The 21,865-nt window shown below is 37.0% G+C and overlaps 1 protein-coding gene across 2 annotated transcripts in view; it reads right to left on the bottom strand.

Annotated features, from left to right (window-relative positions):
• Positions 1-5,955: 5,955 nt before the first annotated feature.
• The window catches only part of ecscr (endothelial cell surface expressed chemotaxis and apoptosis regulator), a 33,848-nt gene continuing 17,938 nt past the window's right edge, over positions 5,956-21,865 (bottom strand). For both annotated transcript variants that reach the window (XM_069898664.1, XM_069898665.1), the window contains exons 2-11: positions 20,017-20,076; positions 18,361-18,456; positions 16,011-16,115; positions 11,796-11,894; positions 9,769-9,843; positions 7,414-7,515; positions 7,068-7,104; positions 6,877-6,944; positions 6,699-6,792; positions 5,956-6,098 (exon numbers count right to left, since the gene is read on the bottom strand). In XM_069898664.1, coding sequence (XP_069754765.1) covers positions 6,710-6,792; positions 6,877-6,944; positions 7,068-7,104; positions 7,414-7,515; positions 9,769-9,843; positions 11,796-11,894; positions 16,011-16,115; positions 18,361-18,456; positions 20,017-20,076 — 725 coding nt within the window. In that variant the 3' untranslated portion in view covers positions 5,956-6,098; positions 6,699-6,709. The remainder of the gene's footprint in view (positions 6,099-6,698; positions 6,793-6,876; positions 6,945-7,067; positions 7,105-7,413; positions 7,516-9,768; positions 9,844-11,795; positions 11,895-16,010; positions 16,116-18,360; positions 18,457-20,016; positions 20,077-21,865) is intronic.

Raw genomic sequence — 21,865 nt, 5'->3', positions numbered from 1 at the left:
GGGTTTAAAAAAACACCGTAGGGTTGGTCCAGTGTTCTAAGCAAATTAAAGACGTTTGCTGTTTCCAACTGACGACTACATTCTGATATTAGATCAAGTGACTTTGGTAGAGTTGTCTAATATGTTACCATCTGGATAGAAATCTGGCAGAATTATTATTCAATTAACTTTTACACAATGTATATTCCACTCCAGATGACTTTTACCCATCTGATGAATGCAAAAATCTATCCTGATATATTCTGCTTTTATTTTACTGTAGCTTTCGCAATCAGTTTTCTCCCTCTTTTTTTAAAGAAGTATTTATTTCTTTATGAGGCATGGTTTCAAAGCTGTGGCAGATTGCAATTCTGTTTGTTTGCGTGGGCAGTGCTGCCGACAGATTCTTGCCACCAATTCACTTGTTTTGAGAACACCCTGTGGTACCACTCCAATTCAGGGTCATAACTGTTAGTTTCCATTTTTTTTTAAATAGTTGTTTTGAAAAATAAACATGGATGGGTAAAATAACAAAAGTTTGCCTAGAGGCTGGAGAAAAGAGGGACTGGATACAAAGAAAGATATAGGTTTGATTGTAAGACAGTAAATTTCAGAGATTAGATATTAAATTCAGTTTAAGAAAGTGAAAGTGTACAGAATGATGATAAGTTGAACAGTGAAAAACATGGAATATAAAACATTTGGATAGCATAAACAGTGACAAACACATTGCTGAAAGAACGACAGCTGATTGAACAATGAGAAACAGGATCCAGGGTGAATACACATTGTAGGCAGAGAACTTGGAGAGAATAAGCAGAAGGTCATAGATCAGAACGAACAACAAAATACTGGAAAGGATGACTGGTTAAAATACAGAATGAGAGTTGACAACATGAAGTAGGAAGAAATGAGCAGCAAGTACGGCAAAGATTCAAAGAGAACTTCAACTTCAGGGAGAAGATGAGAAAACAGTATGGATAATTCTAAGAAGACACAAGAGACTGAAACTTGGAGCAAAACACAAACAGCTGGATTACCTCAGTGGATCGAGCAGCACCTACAAAAGGAAAAAAAAAATCTGTTGATGCTTTGGGCCGAGATCTTAACCAGGACTCGGAGCCCAGTAGAAGAGGGGGGGGGGGAGGGGTCGAGGTCAACAGCTAACAGGTGGACTGAAGGATGATGGACTGAGGATGGAGTTGGAAAACAGAGGTATATGGGTAATGAGTGGAACCGGACAAATAAAAGGGAAAAAAGGGAATATTGAATGGGGGGGTGGTGGAGGGCAAGATGAACACAAAATCTACCTGTGTTGGAATCTGGTAAGTAAGGAAAATGATAATGGGAATCATTGGGGAGAGGTGAAGGGTAGATTGGGGAGGGGAGGGGATCCAGTGGGTGAAATGTGCGAGTGGCAGGTGAAAGGGTCAAGGATGTGAATCAGCGACGTGGACTGTGGGATTGTGTGTGTGTGTGTGTGTGTGTGTGTGTGTGTGTGTGTGTGTGTGTGTGTGTGTGTGTGTGTGTGTGTGTGTGTGTGTGTGTGTGTGTGTGAAAGGGAGAGAGTGGGTGTGGTGAGAGTGTGTGTGTATGTCTCTCTTTCTCCCCAGAATTTTTTAAATTCAGTGTTCCTATCATTGGGGCTTTTATCCCTGCAGTACATCGCTCTGCACATATCTATTGTGGAGATTATGATATGGGTTCGGAAGTGCAGGGTGTGTAGGTGGAGGTCAGCAATGAAGATTTGAGGTGGATAGGAAATAACACACTGCCACTCTCGTACCATAGAAACATTGTAAATTTCCAGGAGAGATTGGTATAATTTAAATATCAAAGTCAAGGCTCCTTTCTTTTCTACAATAAATAGAAATATTATTTGTTATGTGGCACGTCTTTTCCAGATAGTTAACTGCTGCTTAGGTTGCTTGTGTCAGTTCATTTAAAATGTTGAGGGTGAGGCAGGCAGTAATATTATAATTCAACGCAGAGTAGAATTCCAAGCTTTTTAAAGCTTATCTACATATTTTTTATCTACCTATTTTAATATGTGTAAATCAGAAAAGTTTGATTAATAACACATAGTGCCATCAAGTCTTCATTTGATACATTTCCATGAAAGTTATAGAGTGGTATAGAGTAACTTTAATTGATAGCAATGAGGAATTTACTGCAGCTGATGTAATACATCCTCTCAATTACACTGTCCTAGTTTCTTAAAGAGTGAGTCAGTCATGGTGCAAATCACCTGACTGTCATTTGATCAGCCCATATGCATTGCAACCTATTATTACCTGCAGTAAAAGAGGATCATATGATCATTCCAGTGACTGATTTGATTACACATCAGGAAGAAGGCGCTGTCTAGTCTCACCACCTGTATTTTATATTTATATCAGCTAAAACTTAATTATTTATGAACCATGTTAAAGACTTTCTTAAAAATACACCCAAGTTGGAGTCTGATATCTTGGAGTTATCCATGTGGCGTAATCATTGAACATTCAACTTTTACTGGGAATGGCTTACTTGTAATTCATAGTTGTCCTCCAATTTAACATGGCTAGAGCGACATTTATGTCAAATTGTGCATTTTCTTTACATACTTATCTCTGATTGAATATGACAGAGAGATGGTGCATATGCTATCTGGTTCCTTTCTCATTGAAATCTTTTTTTCTCCCCAGCAAAGAGCAAATCTAATTTCCTGCAGTTAAAAAACAGCATTAAAATTCTGATCATTAAACTGGGAGGAAATTGGGTCGATGCACAGGATATGGATGTCATTGGCAAATCCAGCATCTATTATCCATCCATAGTTGCGCTGAACTGGGTTGGGTGGGGGGGAAGAGAGTTAAGAGTCAACTACATTGCTGAGCTTGGAGCCGTATATCATGTAGACAAGCTAAGAGCATGAGATTTTCTTCATTGAAATTGTTTTGAAAATAGTTCTTTTTTTACCTAAACAGTTGGATAGTTTTGTGAGCACCATTAATAACACCCTATGAAATTCTGGATTTTATGATCATGCTGGAGTTCAAATTTCACAACTTAGTGATAGAATTTGAACTCACTGGACCAATTTTCTTGAAACTAATTCAGTAACAGAGCTATTATGCTATAAAAAATATAGACAAATGTCATGTGACATTTGAAAGAGCTAGCCGTGGCATACACCGAATGCTCGCACTGTATCTGTGCAGAATCCCTGCAGTGCTCAGCCAATTGACTGTCAAGATTTGTGGTGGCGTGTTGCATGCTCCACAGTCCCCCAACACTACCAATAGCTCAAACAACTAAGGAACAGCATGATAGGAGGAAGGGGGAAGGAGACGACTCCTTTTCCTCTAGTTCAATACCTGATTCCGAGCCAATAAAATTGAACTGTTTAAAGTCTATCTGCAGTTCTCTTTTCCCAGTTAAAATAAAGTTTGTTGAAAGCATTATTTTTACTTCTGCATGTTCCAACTTTTTATTTTAATATTAACGTAGTAACTGAATTTTCTATTGCATTCTACAACCATGGTTCTTGTATGACTACTATAACAAACAAAAAACACAATTGTATGGAGAATTCTGTATTATCAATCTAAATATTACATATTTAAATGATAAAAATGATATTAAAATTAAACTAACTGCATTCACCACAACTTACTCAAATGAGCTTGATCTATCAAGGGACATGACATTTAATGAACCCACCACTAAAATTAACAATTTTAGTCTTGAAATTGTGCATATGTATGTTAGAAGTAAATGGAAATGGATTTCAATTCTTGAATTTTTATGCTTGTTCATTTCTAGGTTAGTTTGTATTCAGGAGCATGCATAGTGAGGGCCCAGCTTCTCAATCAACCTTTTTCAGAGATACCTCATGTTTCTTCAGTTATCTGTCAGAATTCAGTCTCTGCTGGTCATAATCAGGTGGTAGACCATCTTTCTACAGGATGTCCATACAGTAATTTATTCTTAATGAATAAAGATTCCTAGAGATGATTGAATGAATATCTTATCTCCTGAACAATCTATATTCTAAAGTTAAATTTGTAATATCACAGCTTTAATGAAAACATTTTAGTGGCTCTTTATGAAGTTTTAACTGGAATATTGTATATTTGTCTGTTTTCCCTTTCTGATAGAAGAACATTCAGATATTGGAGGATATGCATCAGGCTGGAATGGGTAATTTGTCCTTTGAGGAGAGGTAGAGCAGTGTTGGTGTTGGTGCTGTGCAATTGCTCAGCAAAGGAGGTGTAAGGCACTCCTTCAATCCAGTCTTCCAGTCTACAGGTCACCCGTGGGCAAGTTTAGACTCCCAATCTGGGTCACGTGAAGCCATAGCTTGTAGATGGTTTTTACAAGCAGATTTTACAAAATGGAATTTATGGTTGTCAAACTAAAAACACTGGGCAGATGAATCTGCTGATCAATGGCCAGGGTTACTCATCCAATATGGACACTGCAACTGAAGAAGGCCATGGGAAATCACTTCAGAAATTTTCCTTTGTATAATCATGAACTCAACATCGACTATGGCCTTCACCAAAGGAGGACAGGGGAAGCAACAACTACAATTTGGAGGGTCAGAGATCATGACGGATGGAGAGACATGATCATCCACTCTGAATGGGAAGGCACCCATTCATGGTGAAGAGAACTAGGTTTATACTCTAAAATTTAGAAGAATTAGGGATGAGTCGATGGAAACAGACACTTGACAAGGGCTTGACTAGTTGGATGCAGAGTTGATGTATCTCCTGTTTGTGGTATCCAGAACAAAAAGAAGGAGCAGCTATTCAGGATTGAAGGGAATAGAAATATCTTCACCCAGACAGTAGATAATCTCTGAAATTCTCTGTCCATGGGGGTCTGAGCATATTTAAAATGTAGGTTGCTAGATTTTTGACAATAAACGGAATCAAGGGAACATAGGAAAGTAGTTCTGAGGTAAAATATCAATCAAGGGCTTGAATTGTCTACTTCTGCTTCTATTTCATACCCTTGTAGCGAGTCATGAGAGAGCAGCTGTATAGACTGGAGACGCAGGCCTCCAGCTGGGTACGACAACAGAATGTTTATTTAAAACTCACGCGCTTGCTTTTCAGGCCGAGAGTTGAACTGCGCCTATGTCCTGCCATTTGCGTCATGCCGACGCAAGCATGCGCGGCAACTTCTGGCCTGGACCAGAAGAGATGGATGTGTTCCACCATCTTTGCCATGGCTACCCCACTGACCGCACATATCAAGCGGGGCCGGTTTGTCCTGGCACACCTGTGCATCCCCACACCCTGTTATTTAAATATATGATACATACATGTTTTTTAAAATAAACTAAATAACATTCAAATTTAAATTCCTGCACAGGCCACTTTGAATATGAATGAGATGATCTTTTGGTGCTTGTATTCACTTTTAATTGTACTTAATGATTTAATATTATGTTACTCTGTTATCTTTGCCCACCACATTACTGATAGGAATAAGCAGCTTGTCAAAATTCCAGACTTTTCTCTGGCATTTTCACTGCAAATACACCAGGAGTGCTCCAGAAGCAACAAAACAAAAAGCAACTTGGTAAGTTCTGCAATTACCTAAAAGCATTTGGGTAAATGTTGTAGTGAAGTATGGAATCAATGTTCTTTTCAGACCAATAAAGTTATGTGAATAGCTTTGCCATATTGGATATAAGCAGTCAATAATGACAAGTTTAATTTTGCTTCCTGCTTGGATTCTGAATCAAACCAAAATTTTGAACTTGGATCATTCCTCTAGAACAATCATAGTACTCCAAATATTTTCAAACATCAGGATATATTTAAAATTTGCAGGGTTCCTGTTAATTCTGACCCCATTATCAAATGTCAAAATGATCATTGTAGATTATATTACAATGTTACTGTTGTGAAGCATATTCGGTGCCTCATATCCAAAGTATTAAAGCGCCCTGAAAAATAGTTCATGATATCACATGGAAAGCTTTTCAGAAGTTGCTTTATTAAAAGTGTCCTTTAGAGCAATGCCCGACTTGGTAAGATGCAAACAAAGTTTTCTGTGCTTTATGTCCCTCTATTTTGTACATATCTACAGCATTGGCTTCTGTTGTTCTTTAACACCAGCTGAAATTATATTAAAGAAAGTTTAATAAATAACCACAAGTTAATTCAATGCAAGAATATTATCTTTGCAATGAGACAAATCCCTGCATCACCCCTCCTCACGAAACACACATTTCAATACGGACATTATGTTTGATTTGTTGTCTTCTATTCCTCCTGGATTGGTGTACTTTAAACTTTTTTTAAGAAATGATTCAGTCATGTATGATCGATTGAATTACTTGCTTTCCTTCAAATTCGCATGCATTGTTTACATTATACTTGTGCGTTCATTAAAATTATGTAGCAATTAAAGAGATTTGGGGTTGATGAAGGCAAATCTTATTCTGTGAGCCTGTTGAAAGTGGAAGAACCTTTGCTGCACTTTTGAATTCCAGCACTTTTATAATGTAGACTGACTCTCCATAAGCATTGCAAGGAAATACAGTACTTTAAAAAAAATGAATGAAAAATAATGTGTTATGATAACTTAAAAACAGCTATATGCTTCCAACAAATTAAATATATGAAAGTGATAGCTTCACTAAGAGGGAAGTAATTTTACCAACATAAACTGTTTTGCTTACAATGGGCCAGAAAAGTTAACATAAAAAAGCACACCTTTGTATTATCTATTTCTTGAAATTGTTTATCATCTCATCAACTCCGGTTGAATCATTTCGAAGATAACCTTGCATTGACGATTCTTGCCCTCCTAAAGTACAGATTAAATGTAAGTGTTGCACAAAGCTTTCTCAATAAGAAATAAACTTTTTGTTCTAAATTCAGCAAGACAGACCAGCTTCAGTATATAGAGTCCTCATAGAGACCAAAGTGATGCTTTCTTTTTCTCCATTAACTTGAGAACTGAGGGAAAACACAGATGCATGGATTTTTATAAAAGTAGTAGGGCTTTAAGTAAGGTATTAGACTTTAATCTCTAACGATTAATTGAATATGAGATTTAATTGTCTGGTCATACTTACTTACCTTTCTGATGGAGCTTCATTCCGTGTTGTAATTGTATCTATCAAGATAATGAAGAATAAAATGCATAAGCATCCACAAATAAAACATTATTAGATGATAAAACATTTTGCTCAGTGGAAATGTCACTGTGTGAAATGATGAAACATACTAAAGAAAATGTTTCACTTTCCCAAGGATAGCTTGAAATCCAGAAATTGGTAGTACAAAGATGCATATTTTCAAGTTAAGTTATTCTACATTTGCTATTTTTAAAGTCTATTTTATTGTCAAAATATGCCATTTCTAACATGTGTTTTATAGTTAACTTTAGACAACAGCAAAAAGGCATTTTCAATAATTCACTTACCTTGTGGTGCCTCCCGACAATCACAACATTTAAATCTCAATCCGATCACACAGACGAGGATGACCACCACAATTACAAGGATTAGGATCAGGATGATCACAGCTGAAAATGCATGCAAAATAAAACACAAAAGTGCTGGATCTCTAAAGATAAATTTGAGTGCAACAGGCAAGCCCGAGGGCTCGGTTATTGAATACTGTCTAAATAAACACAATGAAAAATATAGAAGAAATAAAATTAATATTTGTAATTAAAAACACAAAAATGAAGAATCAATAAAATTGAAATGTCACTGATACTGAGAAAAAATAGAGAACATTTAAAGGACTTTTAAATTTACAGCTTAACATCCCACACAATTTATATTTAAATGTTTAAATTTAAATTAGACATTCAGCGCAGTAAAAGAGGCCAATTCAACCCTCCAAGTCCATGTTGCCCTCTTTACACCTCATTACCCTAAACCTTGGTACGTTTTTGACGGGTGGGAGGAAACCGGAACCCCGGAGAAAACCCACGCAGACACAGGGAGAGTGTACGAACTCCTGACTGTGCTGGATTCAAACCCAAGTCAGACCCGATTGTTCTCGCTGTAAAGGTGTTGCACTAACTGCTATCACTGTTGTTGGAGTGTTAATAGGACAAGGAATTGTGGACATTTTAGTCAAAGACGCACAGAGAAATACAGCACAGAAACAGGGTCTTTTGCCCAAGGGGTCCGTGCCGAACATCAACTATTTACATTAATCCTACATTCATATTTTTTTTATTCTCTCTACCTTTATATTTTCATCACCTTCTCCCAGATCCCATTACGCACCCACACACTGGGGAAAGTCTACAGTGGCCAATTAACCTACCAATCCACAAACAAGTGCCTAACCTTTCATCTGGGATTCCGAAAACTGGCAACTTCCAAAAACCAGCATTTTTCAGTAGATGACATCTGCTCAAAGATAGAGTTTGGCACCAAACATGACCCAAAGCGAACCTCGCTCAACTCCCATGTATCCCATTATGTTTTGCATCGATAATTTGTGGTATCATCACCTAATAGGTGGCCTTTCATGGCACGTGCCATTGCCAATCAGTGCAATTATCACTTTAGAAGACCAACTCCCTGTCAGGTGCCATCACTGATTAGCGCGATTGTTACTTTATAAGAGCCCCTCCCTGTCGAGCGATATCGCCACCCACCCTCTCAATCAATGCTACCAGTCAGAAGCCTCTGTGAAGCCTATGACATGGCAAAGAGAGCTGTTTGGGTAGCATTGAGATGTAGAAAAGGAAGCATCTTTTATTATCAATTGCGCAGAAGGTGGAGTTATTGCGGAAGCTTGATAGTGGCGTTTAACGGAAGATTATGGTGTGGGATCATCCACCATATATGATTTGAGGAAACAGAAAGAACAGTTGATGAAATTTTACAGTGAGAGCGATGACCACAGACTGATGAATAAAAGGAAAACTTTGCATAGGGCAAAAAATGTAGATATTGAACAAAGAAGTGAACACATGCCATTGACTGGTCTGCTTGTAATGAAACAAACTTGAAAATTCCATGAAGAACTGAAACTTGAGGGAGAGTGTGAATATTCACATGGTTGGCTGCAAAAATGTAAGAAGTGTCACGGTGTAAAATATCTCAAAATCTGTGATGAAAAAGCTTCTTCAGATTTTGATGCATCTGAATGTAACATAGATGAATTTGCCAAATTGATACATGATCAAAACCTTAGCCCAGAGCAAATGTACAATGCAGATGAGACAGCTTTCTACTGGCGTTACCTTCCTCGAGAGACATTAACAACCACAGATGGAAAAACACCATCAGGTTTCAAGGACGCTAAGGACATGGTGACTGTTCTTGGGTGTCAAATGGTGCAGGCACACACAGGTTAAGGTTGGCAATGCTTGGAAGAAGCCGACATCCTCGCTGCTTCAAAGGTATAACAAGGTTAACTGTGCATTATTATGCCAATAGGAAAGCAGAGTAATGCGAGAATTGTTTACTGATTGGTGCAATAAACACTTCGTACCGGCTGCACATGTACATGGTACGGAGGTTGGCCTGGAAAAAAAAACTGTAAAATTTGATTGCTCCTAGGGTCATCTCCTCAAGATGATTCAAGACTAGAACTTCATGAAGTTGGATTAAATGGAAATCAATCACAACTATGAATCAGCCACATGCACAATTCCTGCTAAATTCTCCAGGTTACCAAATTCCCCAGTTAATTTGATTCATGGGCACAATTCTTCATTTTAGTCAATATAACTCATTTACGAAATAGCAGGAAAAGTAGAAGACAGGTTGCTGACCAAATGACTTGGTATTTGAAAGCAGAAAATTACCAAAGGCTAGTACAGTCAAAGAACTAGTTCCACCTGAAGAGGGAGTTGGGGTTGGCTGTACCTCAGTTGCAGGATCTGACAAAATAAGAACAAATTACAAAATGAATAATGCTGATTATTTGCACATAATTGAAAGATAAATGTTCAAAGCTTTGGTCTATATGTTTAAGAAATTCTTAACGTTATTACAAATTTACAATTACCTACAACTGATATTTTTGTGGCCTGTTTTAACACTTTTACAGACACAAACAAATAGAGAAAACCCCTGTTATTCAGAATTCAAGCCATAGGCACCCTCAAGCAACTGGCCAAAAGAAATCACAGAAAATAAATAGGTAAAAATACAGAAGTTTGAAATTGCCACATGGCTCCGTTAATTCGCCAATCATGCAATACCCCATCTCAAGTAACCGTAAAATACACAGATCTGGCATTTACCAATCACCGTAAATGCTGGATACCAGGGGGTTTACTTTATAAAGTGTTTCACTTGATCAGTAAAAAAAAATTCATATCATCATGACCTGTTCACACAATCTGTCCAACCAAGCACATTATTCACACAGCCTCAATCCTTGCCCTGTGGTGCTCTGATCACACCAAAGGCCTGGCTGTGATGATTGTCCCACATGTTGGGAAGCTGCAGGTGCCGCCCACTGGGCCTTAAATAGTTGTCCCTGAGGCCATGAAACCCAAAGGCTTTTGAAAACTAATTTATGCATTGTGCCTTTGAACTGCTTTTAGGAATCACTAATATCAAAGATATTTAAAAATTATTTTAAAAGACTGGAATAACTAAAAATTGTGGTCAATAATCTTTACATTTATTTAAAATATATTTAATTAATTTAAAAAAATCAAAGATAAGTAAAATCCAAGGAAAAAAATCTAAACCACCTACAGCATTTAAAACTGGCAGCTCCATTCAAATTAAAGAACCCATTCTACAGACGATAGCCATCCCTCGTGTCCAGCTGAGGAGTTGGATGTGAAGTGAATCTGGAGTCTTAGCTTAAAAAGATGTCTCCATTCCTGAGTCATTCCTGAGCATTGAGGGGAAGATCAGATGTATAACTGTGCAACCTTTAGCTTGTTCCATGTTGGAATGTCGAAAGAACATCAGGACTGAGCTGTAACTGGGCCAACAATTCTCCTTGAAACTATGGAACTAACAACCAAAAATCAGTTTGTTCTACCCCAGTGATTGGGCGAAGAGGAACTCTTTTTCTTATTTTATACTTATTACGACATGGAACCTAGAACAATACATCACAGGAACAGTCACTTCAGCTGGCATGGCTGCACCAAACACCATGTCCAAATTAAACTAAATCTCTGCTCCATTCACTTCATATCCAGCTGTCAACCTCGAATGGTATCTGCTTCCGCCACTACTCCTTGCCTGCTCCAGATACCCACCACTTTCTGTGTTAATAAAAATGGACTGTGAATTACAAAGGCTTGTTGGTACCTAAGAGAGAACTTTTTTTCATCACAGTCTGAAGTGACAATCTTTTCTCCTGAGACAGATCAATGCAGCCAAATGATAAACACTCTCAACAAAGTTGGGAATGGAAACTAAAAGGGAAATGAAAACTTTTGCTAAGTGGATGTAGTACCTCTTAGTGACTGGGCAAGAAGGTGGCAAGTGGAGAATAAAATAGACAAGTTTGTATAATCATGTGCTTTGGTTGCAATAATTGAAAAACAGAAGGTGTTAAGGATTTAGTTTAGAATTTTTAATAGGAATGAATAGTTTTATAAATTTTCTGATCAGTAAATTGGGGAAAAGTTTTAAAAATGCTTGTAAATACATTCATATTTATATGTGCTTTTATCTTGCAGTCATTAGATTTTGTGAAATTCTCATTAATCTATAAATTTAAATACTAAATAGGCCAAATTTTAATTAAAGATGTTTAAATATATCACAGAAAATAGAACTAAAAGGATAGATGATAGTTTTATTGGAAGTAAATGTGGTTTATATAAGCTTACAGAGTTAATACAGTGTCAGTCTTTACCTTCTGTTTCCTTCATGCTGGATATTGTTGTAAAGTATGTCCTCTGTCCATTGAGTATGCCAGTGAAAGATGTTGAATTTTCACCGCTGCTTGCATTAACTGCAAGTACAAACAAAGTCAATATAACAAAGTAACTAATAGATACCATCACTGATTAGTGAACTTGAAAATGGATCCACATTGCCAGATACCTCCAAATTGAATGTCGCTTTATGCGATTAGCATAGCGGTCAGCAGGACACCGTTACAGCGCCAGCAACTCAGGATCGAATCTGGAGCTGTCTGTGAGGAGTTGGTACATTCTCCCGGTGTCTACGTGGGTTTTTCCTGGGTCCTTAGGTTTTCTCCCACCCTCCAAAACATATGGAGTTGTAGGTCAATTTGGGTGTAATTAGGGCAGCATGTGTTTAAAGAGCTAGAATTGATTTTTACGACGCTACACACAATTTTAAAAAAATTGCATTTAAATGTATCAGAACAATATACCATAAATACATCAAATAAAGTGGTTTATTTGCAATGATAGAACACTTCATCTGGTTTTTTTACAAAATATACTTAATAAAAAATGTATCTGATATAGAACTTGTATGTCAACATTTTATATTATTTCCATTATTTAACAGTACCATGTCATAGGGTGGAACAGCACAAAAACAGGCACTTTGGTCTGTGCCCATCTCCATTAATCTTATCAGATCTTGAAGCAAATAGTTCATGGGATTTTAAATGCAGATTTCAATTAATCTGTAGTCTTCTCCATGAAGACTGCATTGACTTTAGTGTGGCCCTCAGCACATAGCTCTAACTCTTACAGCGTGCCAGTTTGCGACACTTGGCTGCGGACAAACACTTTTTCCGGGATATTAGCACAGTGTAATAAAAGTCTGAAAATCTGGATGCCCGAAATCCAGACCACCTAAGGATCCGGACTTTTTGAAAGGTCTCACATAGATGCACACAGCAACAAGTGAAGTCACGGAAATGTGTTTCTTTGCTTATTTTGTACTTTGTAATTTATATGAAAAAAATCTCATTAATAAACTATCAACATTTACCTATTTATTCTCCTTAAATTTGAATTTTAAAAGTACTGCCTGAAAATCAGAAAATCCATATCGACTTAATTCTTGTGCAGTCCAGATTTTAGGACTTTTACTGTATAGGGCAGACCTGTGAGTGACTTTCAAAGTGATGTTGGGTTTCTTGCTGAAATTTATCCTTGAGAACAGCTCACATTGCACTGAGTCCTCTAGATGAGCAGAACAAGCTTTGCATCTTTGTCCAGATCTTCCTCTCAAGAGACATATTCCAGAAGGAGATGGAAATCTGTTTGAATTCCTCTCATCATTCACAGAGCTAGTGTGTAATGTGGCTTTTTTTTTTTTACATACCAGAAATACATTACATGGAGTGCCTTTTTCATACCAGGTTCACAATCTGCTCAGGGAACTATCCACAGGATTTAGCATCTTTATTTTGCAGGACCCTTATTATATTTCACACAGACCACTGACTAATTGATTTGTGATCAAAGGATTTTTTTTCTACATGAAACATGGGAATATGGTGCTGAATGGTCTCACTAAAAGTAATCTTTACATACGTAAGATCTTCGTGACCCTGCTACAGTGCACCATATATCCTCATTTCCATCAGAATCCCATAATACATCTTGAAACACATTAATAAAGTACAATAGGTATCGAGCAGAGCTGAATTGTTGGCAAACCTCAATGAATGTCACCCAAGTGCTGGTTTTATATCAACATTAGCGTGTTCAGTAATTCTACAAGACTGGACTCAATTCATTACTGTCTTTGCAAAGCAAGTTGATCAGAATAGGCTTGTCCTTCCTTGTCATTATAAAATAGGCAGTGAAGGGTAGACACTTTACCACTTGTTTCCACAAATCTTGCCACTTTCTTCTGTGCCGTATCCCACTTGGTACCAATGAAAAAAATTACTATGTCTATGTCAAGTATATACAATGTCCGCTGTTGTCTGTATGGTGTTTATATATTCTCCCCATGTGTGTGGATTTCCTCTAGGTGTTCCAGTTACCTCCCACCCTTCAAAAAAAAGTACAGGGGTTGTAAGGTTAATTGGGGTAATTGGGTGGCATGGGCTCATGGACAAGAAGGGCCTGGTAGCATGCTTTACGTCTTGATTTAAATTTAATCTGGAAAGTTAACAGAGATTCTTTCAGGTGTGCATTCCAAATTCAAATAGTTTTCAAACTGGATTTTACGTCTGAAGGCAGCTTGACTGCCACTTCTAACATGAGCAAGTGAAAAGGAAATTTAGGATCTAAGAATCCCTAGGCCTGGGAATTATACAAGGCATGTATGAATTAAAATATCTCACATTCTCCAAAGCTCATGTTTCGCTCTTTCTTGTCAACCATTGACCTACCTTTCACAATGACCTATTCTCTCTTTCAGACTCTTTCTTCTTTTTCACTAGGATCAATTTTCTCACCTTTCTTAACCATCTTTTCATTAATAGCTAGACTTTCACCCTTTTCTTCTTACCCACCTCCATCCTCAATTTCACTTTTTTGATTTTATATTGTCATTCATTTTTTTCTCCATCAAATATTCACCTAACTCAGTGGCTTTCAAATTTTTTTCTTTCCACTCACATCCCACTTAAGTAATCCCTATGCCATAGGTGCTCTGCGATTAGTAAGGGATTGCTTAAGGTGGGATGTGAGTGGTTGAGAATCACTGATCCAGACCCAATTGTTACTGAAATACGCTGTCATTGGCCCACTTCCTTTGGAGTTATGAAACCATGAACATAAGGAGTCAATTAGGTACGATTAAAACAGTAGTTTTTAAACTTTTTCTTTCCACTCGCATCCCACCTTAAGCAATCCCTTACTAATTACAGAACACGTAGGGCATAGGGATTGCTTAAGGTGTTATGTGGGTGGGAAGGGAAGGTTGAGAACCACTGCTCTAGACCCAATTGTTACTGAAATATTTTGCTTGAGAAAATTTGTTATTGGCCCATTTCCTTTGGATTTATGAAACCGTGTACATGATGAGTCAATTAAGTACAATTGGTTTTCAATTGCACACCACCTTAAGTAATCCGTTACTAACCACAGAGCCCCTATGACAACAAGCAATTTTATTGAAAGGGGAAGATGATTCATCCCTTACTCATATACAGTGGTTATATTATGTAATGTCCTATTTAAGTTTAGAGAAAATTAAGATATAATAAAGATAGAAAGTTTCAATTTATGAAATTGTGGGGCCCATTCTTTGAATTTTTTTTTCATAATTGAAAGAATGAACAATTATTGTATGTTCCAGCGGTTCATTGACTGATTTCCAGGGGTCACCAGTAGTTTCACATTATTGATTTTTAAAATTAATTTATAAAGTAACCTGGATTATAGGGAAGGGATAGATTAAATTTAGTTTTAATGTTTTTCTCCCTATATTTTATACACGTTATTTCAACAAATGGGTTTAACATGGTTGCATAGATCTTTTCAATGAAATGTTTTTGAGGTATTGTAAGTAATTATTGATGCAGTTTTATCTACTTTTTTCTTTCATTGGTTTCTTTATGCTTGCTGACTTGTATACAAATAAATTATTATGTCATTTCTGTATTTATGCCTATATGTTAAACTCAATAAAATATATTAAAAAGAAAGAAAGGGAAAAAGTTTGAAAATGTCTGACTTTTGCAATGATGCCATATATCCCTGTGAAAGGGAAATGGAAATGAAAATCGTTCAGCGAGAGGGAAGCTGGCACGTAGCCCATACAGAAACAGGATTGTGAAGGTGGTTATGGCTGATTATGTTACGGAGACTTCAGTGACAACATGTTGGCAAATGAGATCTACCACCACCATTCTTCTTCCCCAGAGCATTTATCCAGCAAACTAACAGTAGCTAATTTATTTTATGATTACGTCACCTGTGTTGTATCTCAAGATTTCATTCTTGTCGCATTCCTATCCCTGGTAAACATACTGCCTTTCAAATGTAATTTGAACACTTGCACTCAAAGAGAATCTCTGGCAGTGCTTTTTGTTTACCAAAAATTATTAAAGAAATTTTGGTCTTGCTAGAAATACATAAGGTTTACTTTAGGAATATGTTACTTCTCATGCACATACACAGACTTTTGGGCATCTAGGATTGTAAACACTATATTTCAATGCACAAACTATAATCTATAATGTTACCTGTGGTTTTGATCCTGCCAGAGACTGTTATTTCAGATGTGGAGTTTTCTCTTCTTGCAGTTGGGGTAATTGAAAAAGTAGTTGCTATTGAAGAACTACTTGATACTATAAATGAAAAAATATTAATCAGTTAACAATATTTATCAATGTATAGCACAGTAAGAATATTTGTTTTGGTTTAATTTATAAAGTTTAGATTAAATTAATTGTTCAGAATGTGAAAACTAAAAAAAAAAATTGTACTCAGTTGTAGGATGAAGAATCATCCTGAAAAGGCCTGGAGCACGAGCTCTAACATTCTATGGTTCCAGCAGAAAGCACGCTTACTGAAAATATAGACTCACTACATTGCTTTTACAAATATTTATTCAATATTCCCAACAAACATAGGGATAATAAAGCTTTAAAATATTTTTTTAAGCATAGTTAGTACTTTGTAACTTACATTATCATGTTATTCATTTATTTGTCATATTTATGGCAATGCAGAAGGTTGCCATTCATCCCATTGAGCTTGTGCCAGGTCTCACAATTTTGCCATCAATCCCTGTCTTCTGCATTTCCCTGTAATTTGTTCACTCCCACATACCCACCTATTTCCCCAATTCAATTTGTGCAACCTATAATGGCATCAATTTACATAAATAATGTAATTAACAAATCCTCCAAATTCTTTATTAGTGTTGGGTTGGAACAGATTTTTATGTAATGCTGCTTAATTTGTGAATTTTAAGATTGTTATTCAGCAACTTCATAATGCAATGTGTACTCTTGTCATTCATGTAGCCATCATAAATAAATCCTTATTTGCTTGCAAAAGAATTAAAAGTCAATCAGTGCAATAAAATTCCACCAGATTAAGAGATTTCATTAATAATTAACCTAAAATGGCTTCAAATATTCTCTTTATTACTTCACAAACTTTTTTTTGTGAGCTATGATTTTACTTTTACTGATATCTAACAGAGATTTAGTTGTACTAAGATTTCAACAACTAAAAATCATGAGGTGTACAGACCATTACAGGGTGTTGTTTGTTAGTGCATGAATAAATCAATACCTGGGACTATTCAATTGATTAGCTGTTTTTTTTCCCCCTCTTTCAGTGTCTCCAAATGACAAATACAGCATGACAAATACTCTTCAGCACAAGATTACTGAAAGTGTACATATGGGGTTGGACAAAGAACCAAGAATTCCAATGAATATGTATTATGATGATATTTATCTTCAATTATGGTATGATCTTTTATTTAAATGTATTTGTGTTCCTTGCAACCCTGTTTTGAACATTAAGGTTGTTACCCTTGCCAATTTTTGCTCCGTTTTTAGCATTGTAATGGAGGATTAAAACCATGTACCCAGATGCTTTTTGCTTATGTGGAACTGACGACACTGGGTCCACACGCAGGTCACCTTACTTTCAGAACTAGCAGATGTAATTAAACTCAGCTATGGGGACTTATCTGAAGATACACTTTGAAATGGAATTCCACTGTGAGGCCCAGGGAAAGCAGTTGTAAAATGCAACACTCTGAAATTGACGAATTGGTCACAACCTGTCTTGCTCGAGAAGTTTTAATAAGTCTTTGTATCTACGAGATAAACCAGGAAATCATAACATCCTGGTTCCATATAATTAATCTTCTAAATTGTAGAATGTAATGTTCAGTTTTGATTTTGACTGACAAATATTAGAAGGAGTAGGCGCATGATTAATTGTTTTTGGGGTATATAAGCCTGTGGTCCTGCTGCTGAAGTTTAGACTCTCCGAGGGGTGGGAATACCCCTTGTCAAGAAGGAAGAACAGCCAGAGTCCGAGCAACGTCCCGGTCGGGGGAGGTGGAGAAGCTGCTACCAGCGCCCTGACAACCTACTACAAGTGTGCAGTCGTTGCCTCGCTTCGGCAGTTGGGACCAGTCCAAGCGTTGATAAGTATAGTTGGGAAGGCCTTGCATATTGTAATGTGAAATCAGCTTTTGAATTAGTAATAAACATTTGTATAAACTGAACTGCTCTCGGTGTGTGTGTCTATTTTCTTTCGGTAGCTCAAACACTGTGACCAATCTAAAATGAACAAAATGAGAGGTATAAGTTTACCCAAGACAAGCATTAATCACAAATTTTGGTGAAAATTGCATGGCTCCTTTTTTTTTCCACAGATGCTTGAGTCACTTTATGCAAAGCTGTCTCAAATGGACAATTTAAAAATCTATCCAAATTATAAATGCTTTCTATTCAGGAAGTCAAACTCTTACTGATAGTCTGACTGGCAAAAAGGGAATGAATTTGCTTCACTTAAAGTTAGTAAATTATTGTGCAGATCATTGAAATATAAAAGCACTTTTACCTTCAGTTGTAATTTGTTGTGGAAAAGTCTTGCTACTTGTTACTGATGAAGTTGTATAGCTTGCTGTCACATTTGTAGTCCCATTGCTTGTGGTTCCTGGTACATAACATTCATAGAGCAGGTTTTGATTACTATTTATGAATGGGCAACGTCAGGCTAACACTCACCAGTTTAATGTTGACAACAGTCAGAAATATTATATCAGCTTTTGGCTATTAGGCGTGCCCGGCAAAAGTAGTTTAACATTGGTGGGAGGGATGGACCAGTGAGGAAGAGTGAATAGTAGGATAATCATCAGTAAAATAAGGATGGAGATGGGGAGGGAAAAGGTACTGATGACATTGATGCTGTATAACATAGAAGTGGCTTTCCTGCACGAATACTTGAAATAGTGAAATCAAGGATCTTACTGTACCTATACCATAAAAATAATGACAAATGGAATTGCAATAGTTATATTTAGATGCTTATTCAAACTGGATAATCACTGGCGTACAATTCTGCATCTGGCATTAAGGATTGCAACTAAATCTGCATATTATTTGATTGACAATGAAAACATGAGGTAAGAATAAATTCTTTGGATTTGAGGCCTCAATAGTTGAAGGTCTCTCATACAACTGCTGTATATAATTAAGAAGTAAATGAAAATATTTATTTTGATGAAGCGACCACATTTGGGTAGAAGTAAATTAAACTGTGATGAGAGAGACATGGGTTTATTCAGACAAACAGAAAAATAGTCAATTAATTTCAAAGCTCACAGAACTGGAAGCAAAAAGTATTTGAGAAGCTTAATTTGTCAGATTTTCAATCAAGTATATAAGCAAACAGCTTCTTTGAAAGGTGCAAGAACACACAGAGCAATACATAAAGGATTGTTAGCTTTGTACTTAGAGGCAATTTGGAGAGGGACTTATTGAACCAATGTCATTATTAAACTAGCTGAAATCACTGCATTTGATAAAACAGCAAGGGGTGTTATTTTTTAGTAGATCCCAAGATCCTGTTATATGGCGAGCTCTCCACTGGCCACCGTGACAGAGGTGCACCAAAGAAAAGGTACAAGGACTGCCTAAAGAAATCTCTTGGTGCCTGCCACATTGACCACCGCCAGTGGGCTGATATCGCCTCAAACCGTGCATCTTGGCGCCTCACAGTTCGGCGGGCAGCAACCTCCTTTGATGAAGACCGCAGAGCCCACCTCACTGACAAAAGACAAAGGAGGAAAAACCCAACACCCAACCCCAACCAACCAATTTTCCCCTGCAACCGCTGCAACCGTGTCTGCCTGTCCCGCATCGGACTTGTCAGCCACAAACGAGCCTGCAGCTGACGTGGACATTTACCCCCTCCATAAATCTTCGTCCGCGAAGCCAAGCCAAAGAAAAAAAAATAAACAATTGAATTACTTTTGTCCAGAATAATGCCAGTGATGACTGTTAATACTGAGAAATAATACTGATTTTTATTTTTCTATTTACTACTAAGATAGTAATGAAAAAGGAGAAATGTAATTGCAAGTACAATTAAAGGCGAATCAGAACTGGAAGTAATCAACAAGCAAAATGTCAAAAGCACATTTCTTAACTGGAGACAGAAATATTAATCTCTATGTCAGTTCACCTTGTACAAACTGTACGATGTAACAATTACCTGGCAAGATTTTTGGATTCGTCTGGATTATGGAAGTTGTGGATTCAGTAGTGATAGTACCTGAAACAGAAAATGAAGTGTGGGTTATCTTAACTACTTTAATCAAAGCTGTACTGGATTCCTTTAATAATACATTTTAATACTTAATAATTTTAATACTCACAGTCTATAGAGGCAGATTTAACAGTGTTATAATAAATAGGTTTAAATAAACGTAAGCTTATTTTATAGAAAAATTGAAGTGAAATTTATGCAAAGCAATTGGTTCAAATACACTATTAAGAAATTTTGATGAAGCCCAAGGGGGTGACAATTGAGGAAATAATTTAGCCCTATAACTTTCAAGGATATATATGGACCTCTAAATTGGATCTATTGATTATCCCCAAATTAAATTGGTGGCCATATCTTCAGATGCAAATTCCCAAGGTTTGGCATTTTCTCTCTAAACCAGTAGTTCTCAACTTTTTTCTTTCCACTCACTTACCACTTTAAGTATGCCCTTTGCCATATGTGCCCTGAGATCAGTTAGGGATTGCTTAAGGTGGTATGTGAGTGGAAAGGAAAAGGTTGAAAACCATTGTTTTAATCAAACCTAATTGACTTGCTATGTGCACGGTCTCATAACTCCAAAGGAAATGGGCCATTGACAATTTTTCTCAAGCAAAATATTTCAGTAACAATTGAGTCTAGAGCAGTGATTCTCGACCTTCTTTCCCCCGGTTTGGAATAATTTTGTTCTTAAGGCCAGGAAGACAGTGTCTGTGATCAAAGTAGTCATGTTTAATCAAATCATTGTTAAACATTGTATTGTTATGTCCTTCAGTGAGTAATCTGTTCATTTTTTAACAAATGCATCATTTTTAGGATAACCAGGTTTATAGCTGATATTTGGAAACATTGGAATTTTCATTCTGTTTTTAAGTTCCATGGAAACCAAAACTGATTGGACCAGAGTACATTATGTTAGAGATTACTTCCATTCTTGGTGTACCTTTCCATCTCATGGAGTTTATCAGAGATGCTGTAAAGACTCTTTGGTGTGATGCTGCAACACATCCTGGGAGTTAATGTAATGGCTAATACAATGCTACTACAGTGCCAGTTTGAATCTGCCATAATTTCTAAGGTGTTTCTACGTTCTCCCATGTCTGTGGGGGTCTCCTCCAGGTGCTCTGGATATGTTCCACTTTCCAAAGACGTAGAGGGTAAGTAGGTTAATTGGTTATGTGGGTGTATTTGAGAAATGTAGGCTCCTGGGCCAGAAGAGTCTGTCTCCGTGCTGATTCTCCAAATTATTTTTTAAAATTAAAATAAGTTAAACATTTTTTAAAATCTGATAGAAAGCACACATGTAATGAAATTTATGCTAAGAAGGAAGAGAAATGGAGAAGGCAATCTAGATTTTGTTTCCGGCTGGGTTCTCTGTGATACAAATAAATATAAAACAAAATGTTCCAATCATCAACATTCACGCACCATGCCTTCCCTTTTTGCTGACTAACATATTATTTGCCACAATGGTATATTGTTTTGAAATTTCAAATGTCATTCCAAAAGTCCCAGCAGCTGCACCACCCCTATCCTATTGCAAACAGATTCTGGTGGAGTGATATTCAGACATACAGCATGGTAACAGGCCATTTCAGCCCATGAGGCCATGCTGCCCAATTTACACCCAATTGGCCTACAATCCCCAGTACGTTTTTTGAAGGGTAGGAGGAAACTGGAGCCCCCAGGGAAAACCCATGCAGACATGGGGAGAATGTACAGATTGCCCAGGATTCGAATCTTGGACCTGCTTGCTGTTGCTATAAAGGCATTGTGCTAACTGCTATGCCAACCGTAC

Source organism: Narcine bancroftii, chromosome 9, assembly GCF_036971445.1.
Source record: "Narcine bancroftii isolate sNarBan1 chromosome 9, sNarBan1.hap1, whole genome shotgun sequence".
Taxonomy (NCBI): Eukaryota; Metazoa; Chordata; class Chondrichthyes; order Torpediniformes; family Narcinidae; genus Narcine; species Narcine bancroftii.
Note: the sequence above shows the minus strand (reverse complement) of the source record. Positions and strands in the feature narration are given on the sequence as shown.